At 37.8% G+C, this 9,911-nt stretch overlaps 1 protein-coding gene across 1 annotated transcript in view; it reads left to right on the forward strand.

Annotated features, from left to right (window-relative positions):
* SLC5A1 (solute carrier family 5 member 1) overlaps positions 1-9,590 on the forward strand; it is a 68,597-nt gene extending 59,007 nt beyond the window's left edge. Inside the window, exon 15 of the mRNA XM_032883228.1 lies at positions 9,044-9,590. Within this exon, the coding sequence (XP_032739119.1) occupies positions 9,044-9,261 (218 nt within the window). The 3' untranslated portion in view covers positions 9,262-9,590. The remainder of the gene's footprint in view (positions 1-9,043) is intronic.
* The last annotated feature ends 321 nt before the right edge of the window (positions 9,591-9,911 follow it).

Below are 9,911 nucleotides of genomic sequence, written 5' to 3' on the forward strand. Positions count from 1 at the left end.
TTAGGATTTTCTACATATAGTACCATGTCATCTGCACATAGTGAAAGTTTAAGTTCTTCCTTACCAATTGGATGCTTTTTATATCTTTTAATTGTTTAATTGCTGTGGCTAGGACTTTCAATACTATGTTGAATAAAAGTGGTGAGAGTGGGCATCTTTTTCTTTTTCCTGACCTTAAGAGAAAGGCTCTCAATTTTTCTCTAGACTGTAATACTTGTAGGTTTTTCATATATGACCTTTATTAGGTTGATATGTTCCCTCTAAACTTGCCTTGTTGAGGGTTTAATCATGAATGGATGTTGCACTTTGCCAAATGTTTCCTCTGTTTCTTTGAAATGATCATATGGTTTTTGTTCTTTCTCTTTTTGATGTGTTATACTATGTTGATTGATTTGTGATAAATGAACCACCCTTGCATCCCAGGAATAAATTGCACTTAATCATGGTAATGATTTTTTAAAAATGTATTACTGGATTTGGTTTGCTAATATTTTGTTGAAGATTTTTTCATCTATGTTCGTAAGCATTATTGACCTGTAGTTCTCCTTTTTTGTGGTATTGTTATCTGGTTTTGGTGTCAGGATGATACTGGTCTCACAGAATGAGTTTGAAAGCTTTATTTCCTCTTTTGTTTTTTGGAACAGTTTGAGAAGACTGGGTATTGACTCTTTTTAAAATGTTTGGTAAAATTTACCTGTGAAGCTCTTGGTCCTTGACTTTTGTTTTTTGGGAGTTTTTTGATTACTGATTCAATTTTATTGCTTATAATTGGTCTATACAAATTTTCTTTTTCTCCCTGATTCAGTTTTGGGAGTTCTATGTTTCTATGGAGGTTTATCCATTTCTTCTAGGTTGTTCAATTTTTTGGCATATATTTTTTCATAATATTCTCTTATAATCCTTTGTATTTCTGTGATGTGGGTTGTTATTTTCCCTCTTTCATTTTTGATTTTGTAGTCTTGAGTCCTCTGTCTGTCTTTATCTCTTCTTTGATGAGTCTGGCTAAGGTTGACCTATTCATTGTTTATAGCATGTTATTTAACCTCCATGTGTTTGTGTTTTTTTCCAGATTTTTTTCTTGTGGTTGATTTCTAGTTTCATAGCATTGTGTTAAAATGGATGTATGATATGAACTTTTTTTGTTGCTGTTGGGGCTTATTTTGTGGTTTAATATTCTCGAGAATGTTCCATTTGCACTTGAGAAGAGTGTGTATCCTGCTATTTTAGGATAAATGTTTTGAATATGTCTATTAGATTCACTTGGTCCATGTGTCATTTAAAGCCACCAGTTCCTTGTTGATTTTCTGCTTGGGTGATCTGTCCATTAATGTAAGTGGGGTGTTAAAGTCCTCTACTATTATTGTATTGCCACCAATTACTTCTTTTTTTTTTTTTTTAAAGATTTTTATTTATTTATTTGACAGAGAGAGATCACAAGTAGGCAGAGAGGCAGGCAGAGAGAGAGGAAGGGCGGGGCGGGGGGAAGCAGGCTCCCTGCTGAGCAGAGAGCCCGATGCGGGACTTGATCCCAGGACCCTGAGATCATGACCTGAGCCGAAGGCAGCGGCTTAACCCACTGAGCCACCCAGGCACCCCCACCAATTACTTCTTTTATGTTTGTTATTAGCTGCTTTGTGTATTTGGGTGCTCCCAGGTTGGGTTCATAATTATTTACAATTGTTATATCTCTTGTTGGATTGTTCCCTTTATGATTATATAGTGCCCTTTTTTGTCTCTTGTAATATCCTTTGTTTTAAAGTCAGTTTTTTCCAATGTAAGTACTACTACTCTGGCTTTCTTTTCACTTCCATTTGCATGATTAAATCTTTTCCATCCCTTCACTTTCAATCTGCCTGTGTCTTTCAGTCTGAAATGAGTCTCTTGTGGCAGCTTACAGATGGGTCTTGCTTTTTTATCCATTCTGCCACCCCATGTCTTTTGACTGGAGTACTTAGTCCATTTACAGTCGAAGTAAGTATTGATAGGTATGCACTTATTTCCATTTTGTTACTTGTTTTGTGGTTGTTTTTGTAGTTCTTCTCTGTTTCTTTCTTCTCTTGTTCTCTTCTCTCATGGTTTGTTGGCTTTCTTTAGCAATATAGTTGGAATCCTTTTTCTTTATTTTTTTGCATACCTATTACTGGTTTTTGATTCGTGGTTACCGTTACGTTTGTATATTACATTTTATGCCTATATAGTCTACATTAAATAATGGTTGCTTAAACTTGAACCCAGTCTTTATTCCTCTCCACATGTTTCAAGTATATGGTGTCCTACCCTTTTATTTTGTGAATCTCTTGACTGATTTTTATAAATATACTTATTTTTATTGTTTTTTGTGTTTCTTATTTTTCTTACTCTTACTTTCTTTTCCACTCAAAGAGTGCCCTTTAACATTTCTGGTTTTGTGGTCATGAATTCCTTTAACTTTTGATTATCTGGGAAACCCTTTATCAATTCTGAATGATGGTCTTGCTGAATAGAATAGTCTTATCTGTAAGTTTTTTTTCCCTCTCAGCACTTTGGGTATATCATGTCACTCCCTTTGAGCCTGAAAGTTTCTGCTGAAAAATTAGCTGATAGCCTTATGGGGTTTCCCTTGTACATAGCTGTTTTGTTTTATTCATTATTACTATTATTATTATTTTGCTGCTTTAAAAATTATCTCTTGACCATGGACTCTGAGAAACAAACTGAGGGTTTGGAGGGGAGGGGTTTGGGGGGTTAGATGAGCCTGATGGTAGGTACTAAGGAGGGCATGTATTGCATGGAGCACTGGGTGTGGTGTATAAACAATGAATCTTGGAACACTGAAAAAATAAAATTAAATTAAAAAAATAAAAATTCTCTCTTTACCTCTACTTTTTGCCATTTTATTTATTTATTTTTTATTTTCAATTGTATTTATTTATTTTTTCGATTTAATTTTATTTTTTCAGTGTTCCAAGATTCTTTGATTATGCACCACACCCAGTCCTCCATGCAATACGTGTGCTTCTTAATACCCACCACCAGGCTCACCCATCACTCCACGCCCACCTTTCTAAAACCCTCAATTTGTTTCTCAGAGTACACAGTCTCTCACCAAACTGTGGAAAGAGCCAAGACGCCCCCCAACAGACGAATGGATAAAGAGGATATGGTTCATATATACAAGGGAATATTAGCCTCCATCAGAAAGGATGAATATCCAACCTTTATATGAACACGGACAGGATTGGAGAAGATTATGCTGAGTGAAATAAGTCAAGCAGAGAAAGTCAATTATTTATTTTTAAATTTTTTGTTTAAATTCAATTTAGTTAACATACATTTATTCCTATGTATTATTAGTTTCAGGGGTATAATTTAGTATCATTTGCATATAACACTCAGTGCTCATTACATCATTACCCAGTTTCCCCATCCCCCTCCCCACCTCCTCTCCAGCAACCCTCAGTTTGTTTCCTATGATTAAGAGTCTTTTACGGTTTGTATGTCTTTGGAGAAATGTCTGTTCATGTCTTCTGCTCATTTCTTGACTGGATTTTTTTTTGGGCGGGGGGAGAGGTGTTGAGTTTGTTAAGTAATTTATAGATTTTAGATACCAATTCTTTTTTTTTAAAATATTTTATTTATTTATTTGATGGAGATCACAAGTAGGCAGAGAGGCAGGCAGAGAGGAGGAGGAAGCAGGCTCCCTGCAGAGCAGAGAGCCTGATGTGGGGCTCGATCCTAAGACTCCAGGACCATGACCTGAGCTGAAGGCAGAGGCTTTAATCCACTGAGCCACCCAGGTGCCCCTAGATACCAATTCTTAATCTGATAAATCACTTGCAAATATCTTCTCCCATTCTCTGGGTTACCTTTTAGTTTTTTTCACTGTTTCCTTTGCTGTGCAAAAGATTTTCATCCAGATGAATTCCTAATAGTTCTCTTTGCTCAAAAGACCCCCTTTAATATTTCTTGCAGGATTGGCTTTAGCCAAGCCTGGCTTGCAGGCTTCCTTTAGTTTTTGTTTGTCCTGGAAACTCTTTATCTCTCTGTCTATTCTGAATGACAGCCTTGCTGGATAAAGTATTCTTGGCTGTGTATTTTTCCCATTTAGCACACTGGATATGTCATTCCAGTCCTTCTTGGCCTGCCAGATCTCTATGGACACAAATGCTGCTAACCTTATGTGCCTTCCCTTGTAGGTTAAGGACCTTTTGTCCTGAGCTGCTTTCAGGATATTCTCTTTATCTTTGTAATTTGCAAACTTAACTATAATATGTTGAGGTGTTGATATATTTTTGTTGATTTTGGGGGTGATCTCTGTGCCTCCTGGACTTGAATGCCTCTTTCCTTCCCCAGATTAAGAAAGTTCTCAGCTGTAGTTTGTTCAAATAAACCTTCTGTGCCTTTCCTCTGCCCCTTATCTTCTGGGACTCCTATAATATGAATAATATTTCACTTTATGGAATCGTTGCGTTCCCTCAGTCTTCCTTTGTGCTCTAGTAGGTTTCTTACCCTCTTCTTTTCAACTTCCTTATTTTCCATCATTTTATCTTCTGTATCACTGATTCTCTCTTCTGCTTCTTTCATCTTCATTTTTATGGCTTCCACTTGGGACTGCATCTTGGTAATAGCATTTTAAATTTTGGCCTGACTAGATTTTAGTTCTCTTTATCTCTACAATAAGGGATTCTCTAGTGTCTTTTATGCCTTTTTCAAGCCCAGTTAATATTTTTATAATCACTGTTTTAAATTCTAGTTCAGAATTTACTTATATACGTTACTTATATATGTATTGATTAAATCTCTGGCAGTGAGGACTCCTTCCTCTTCTCTCTTTTGGGGTGATTCTTCTCCATCTTATCATTTTGTTCAGAAAAGAAAGGAAGAAAGAAAGAGAAAACAACCAAAACAACAGTAAGCAGCAGTAGAACTACAACAACAACACTCCACTAGATCCTGGGTGTGTTTTGGTCTCCTTGTTAAAAGAAATTAGGTCCCAAATAAGAAAGAAAGACACACACACACACACACACACACACAATACAATGTAAGAAAAAAATTTTTTAGGGGCGCCTGGGTGGCTCAGTGGGTTAAGCCTCTGCCTTCAGCTCAGGTCATGATCCCAGGGTCCTGGGATCGAACCCCGCATTGGGCTCTCTGCTCAGCAGGGACCCTGCCTCCACCTCTCTCTCTACCTGCCTCTCTGCCTGCTTGTGATCTCTGTCTGTCCAATAAATAAATAAAATCTTAAAAAAAAAGAAAAAAAAGAAAAAAAATTTAAATATAAAGTATATATAAAAATAAAAATTAAAAAAGAATAAAAAAGAACTGAAAAGAGAAAATAACTGAAAAATAATACTAAAAAGACCAAAGAATAGGAATATAAAGAATGCTATATACTATTTTCCCCAAGAGCTGAAGCTTTGCAGCCCTCAATGATTAGTAAACTCGGTGAGAGTGAGTTGTTTGTGCTGGTCTTTTGTGGGAGGGGTCTGTTGCCTGAATTTTCAGGTGGACTTCTCTAGTGGAAAAGAGGTTGCAGTGAGCAGAGGCAGAGCTCAGAGTAAGTGGTCCCAGACTCTACTAGCTGGTGCTGTTTTTTGTCCCCTGAAGGCTTTCAGCACTGATGGGTGGGGTGAATATGCCTATGTCCTGTTCTCTAAACCTGGAGCTGAAAATTTGCACCCGCCCTCTTCAGTGAGCCCTCACAGAAAAGCAACCAACTCACCTTGTCTTCCTGGTTTCTGTCAGAACTCTGTGTTCACCTGGTCTGTGACCAAGCATTTGTTTGTTTGTTTGTTTGTTTTATCTCAGGCATGTGAGTGAGTTTCAAAACTCCAAATATTATGGACTCTGGCAGTGGGGACCACTGTTCCTTCCAGGGGAATGAGGGGCATCTCATGAGACTTCTGCCTTTTGCTGGACCCCTCCCAAGAATGTGGTCACATGACCATTCAGTGGTTCATAGTTTATAACAACATAGCAGAAAGCCGGCACCTAGAGTTGTTCTCAGCCGGCTTCCCCACTCTTATGCCAGGGAAGTAAGCCACACAGGCACCCCCTGTTTTTCTTAAGACCCCAGGGATCCTCTGACCTCACTGTCACACCTAGGATTCTGCCCTGCTTCACCACCTGAGCACCTTTAAGCCAGGCACATCCCCCATCATAGAAGACTTCTAAAAGTTTTGTTGTTTATAATGCTTTTTGGTAGCCTCCTTAAGCAGGGTCCCTCCTCTCTGCTATATCCTCAGCTATATCACACCAGATTCAAGTCTCCACACCTCTTGTCTTCCAAACTGTGGTTCACTGGTAGACTAGCAGCATTTGTTTTCTCAGATCTCTGATTTCTCAGGTGTTCAGAATGATTTGATAACTATCTGGTTGTATCTGAGGGACAAGACAAACAGGGTCCCTTTACTCATCCACCATCTCGACTCCTCTACATTTTGCCATTTTAATTACTATGTGTCTTGGTGTGGACCTCCTTGGGTTGATTTTGTTGGAGGTTCACAGTGTTTCCTGGGTCTGGATTTCTGCTTCCTTCCTCAGATTCAGGAATTTTTCAGCTATTTTTTTCTTCAAATAAAATTTCTGGCTCTTTTTTTCTTTCTTTTCATTCTGGGATCTCTATAATGCAAATGTTATTACACTTGATGGTGTCTCTGATTTCCCTAAGCCTATTTTTATTTATTGTTATTATTATTAATTACTATTATTATTATTATTTTTCTTGCTCCTGTCCAGTTTGATTGCTTTCCATTACTCTCCTCCTGGTCACTGATCTGTTCTGCTTCTTCTAGTCTACTATTCATTACCTCTAGTGTATCTTTAATTTCAGCTATTGAGTTCTTCATCTATGATTGGTTCTTTTTTGTTTTCTGTGTCTTTGTTAAGGGTCTCACTGAGGACCTCCACTCTTTCTCAAGTCCAGTGAGTATTTTTATGACCATTACTTTAAATTCTCTATCAGGCATATTACTTATCTTCATTTTGCTTAGGTCTCTTGCTGTGGTGTTGTCCTGTTCTTTCATTTGGGACATATTCCTCTGTCTCATCATTTTGTCTAATTCTCTGTGTCTGTTTTTATGTATTGGGAAATCAGCTATGTCTCCTGCTCTTGAAAGTAGTGACATTATGAAGAAGAGGTCCTGTTGTGCTTTGCAGTTCAATGTCCTCTGTTCACCAGAATGGAACTCATCCAATCTTAACTCAATGTGAGGAGGCAGGATAGTGCAAACACATAGTGTGGGATTTGGATTCAAGAAGAGCTGGGATTGAATCCTCACTTCTCTACTCCTTGTGCAAGTGATTCCATTTTTTTTAAAGCTTAGGTTCTTAATATAAAAGCATTCTAAATGATAGCCCATGCCTTATAGTACTGTTGGGAATATTGAAAGAGATAATGCTTCTTTATAAGAATTGACTATAATTATTACCATTATGATTGCTACTAAGGAAGAATTTTCTGAGTTGATTTGAAAAGGGTGAGCAGCGTGTGTACATCTATCAGAGATTCTGTAAAGGAGATTCCTGTTGGCTAGAAAATTGGCTTAGTGACTTCTGAGGTTCATGACAACACTTGAATTCTGTTGTTTCTTTGTTAACTCATGGTGAAAACAGATGGAAGGCCCTGGCTCATTAAAGTAAAATAAATTAAGATCTCTTGAGGGCTTTTATAGATAATGGATGTCACCATCTCCATTATCTGAGAAACAGGAGCATGAAGCTCTATCTTCAACCCCATATTGTTATCATCACTGTCATTGTCATTATGATTGATTATGATATGATCATGACATATTTTAATTATGAATACTTTACTCTAGTGATTAATTTAAGCACCATATCTTACTTGTAAGGTAGATAACACAAATATAATTCTTCCAACTTTACAGATGGGAAAAATGAGATCTAAAGACTTTCTCAAGGCCACTCAGATAACCACTCATTTCTCCCTTGGGCTGGTCAGTGAGTCCAACAATTGTTATTCCTTCTCCATGATTCTATTTTGGTGGGATGGCCAAAGTGGAGGGGTACATGGAGACTTACCTCTCTTTTTTATGTGCATGAGAGAAAAGAGAATAGAAGGACATTATTACTTCTTGACATCTATTACACACTGGGCATTCTCTCATAAAATCTTATAATGAAGAAGGTATTATTTATCCACTTTTTACCTGAACTTGAAAATAAGACAGGTGAATCAGCAAAACCAGAAACTTGAGTTTTGGTTCTGGTATATGTATGTGCTTAATTATTAAGGTTATTTGCAATTCTAAAAGTTTGTGACTCTTAAAAATGGAAGCGTACAGATCAGTCATCTCTGACTACATTGTTGAAAACACAGTAGGCTTGATTTCATATCTAGTGAGCTGTAGACCTGGGATTCCATTAATGCCACACCTTGGCTCAGAGTAGAGAATAAGTTCCCTTGGTGGGCACCCACTTTGAATGGCAAGACCAGTTAGGTGGTTTGATTCAACAATATTGTTATGCAACATCAGATCTTAAGCTCTGGAAGTGTTCATTGTTGCTAGCCTGTATCAGGGAGTATTCAGACCAATCATTACCACATGGTTGGATCTGTTGTAAAGATTTGGAACTTTTAGGTGTAGCTAATATGCTCCTGAGTCATGCAAGTCTCACTGCTTTCCAGTGATGTGGTAAACAGATATATTTTTGTGATTCAGATATATTATGTGATTCAGAGGTAGATTTTCCATGTTGTTCTATGTCATAGTTTCCCAGCCCATTGTTAACATTTCTTCTCATAGACTATTATTTCCTGGTTGATTCTGACTTTTCTAAATCAAAATGTATTTGCATTGGTCTTGTAGAGATAGGCTTAATTTAGTTGATCATAAAGATGGAGAATCCATCTATTACCCTCGTCTTATAATTAAGTTCATTCAAATATTTTGTACCATTTCCATCCTTGCAAATAAGAAAATTGGGAAATGTCTGCAGACTGCGGATGTTTCCCTTTTGTGGTGTCTTTCCTGAAACCTTTCCTTGTACCTCCTTCTTCTGTATCTAACCATCCTTTTTTACCTTTTCCCTGACACAGAAGTTCCTGAGGAGAAAAAAGGATGCTTCAGGCAAGCTTATGACCTATTTTGTGGCTTGGACCAGCAGAAGGGCCCCAAGATGACAAAGGAAGAGGAGGAAGCTATGAAGCTAAAGATGACAGACACCTCTGAGAAGCCTTTGTGGCGAACAGTAGTGAACATCAATGGCATCATCCTGCTGTCTGTGGCTGTTTTCTGCCATGCATTTTTTGCCTGAGCCTTGCCTTCTGTGGCAGGTTGTATTCAGGAAGGCCAGACTTTTTACTCTGCCTCCTTTAGTTCTATTCTGTGGTGTTAAGCTGGTGGTAAATGAGTCAGTTGTAAATTTTGCCTTGTTGATAAGTGTGTACAGCTGTAATTACTAGGCTAACTAAAGAAAATAATTAATTTGCTGTTAACTTATGTGTTTGAGGCCAGTGTGATATCATCAGCTGTCCATATTACAGCTGCAGAAGGAAAGCCCAACTCAGTCATGTCCAGGAAAATGAGCACCAAGAAAGAAGCCCTGCCATGTGTGATGCAAGTTTTTCTCAGGTAGATTCAGAATGTCAGTGTTGTTTGTGATTATTGAATATTATTTTAAGATTGTGATCTCCCTGGCTCATGCTCTTTTCCCTTCATGACCTTCTGCCAATCTTTTCTTAAGAAAAATATTTACCCTCTCATCATATCCTTGCCAAGTTTTTCCTGGCACAAGAAAAATCAATCTGATAAAGAGATGAAATGCATTGAAGCTGAAGATGGGAACTTGATAGTGTCCCTGTCCTGGGTGCTTTGCTCTTTGAAGGGAAACCTTGAGGATGGCAGGACTTACCCCAAATGGAGGAACCCAGGCACCAGCCTTAGGCCAGTATGGAAAGTGGATAA

The sequence above is a fragment of the Lontra canadensis genome, unplaced genomic scaffold (genome assembly GCF_010015895.1).
Source record: "Lontra canadensis isolate GAN:19392208 unplaced genomic scaffold, GSC_riverotter_1.0 scaffold87, whole genome shotgun sequence".
Classification (NCBI taxonomy): Eukaryota; Metazoa; Chordata; class Mammalia; order Carnivora; family Mustelidae; genus Lontra; species Lontra canadensis.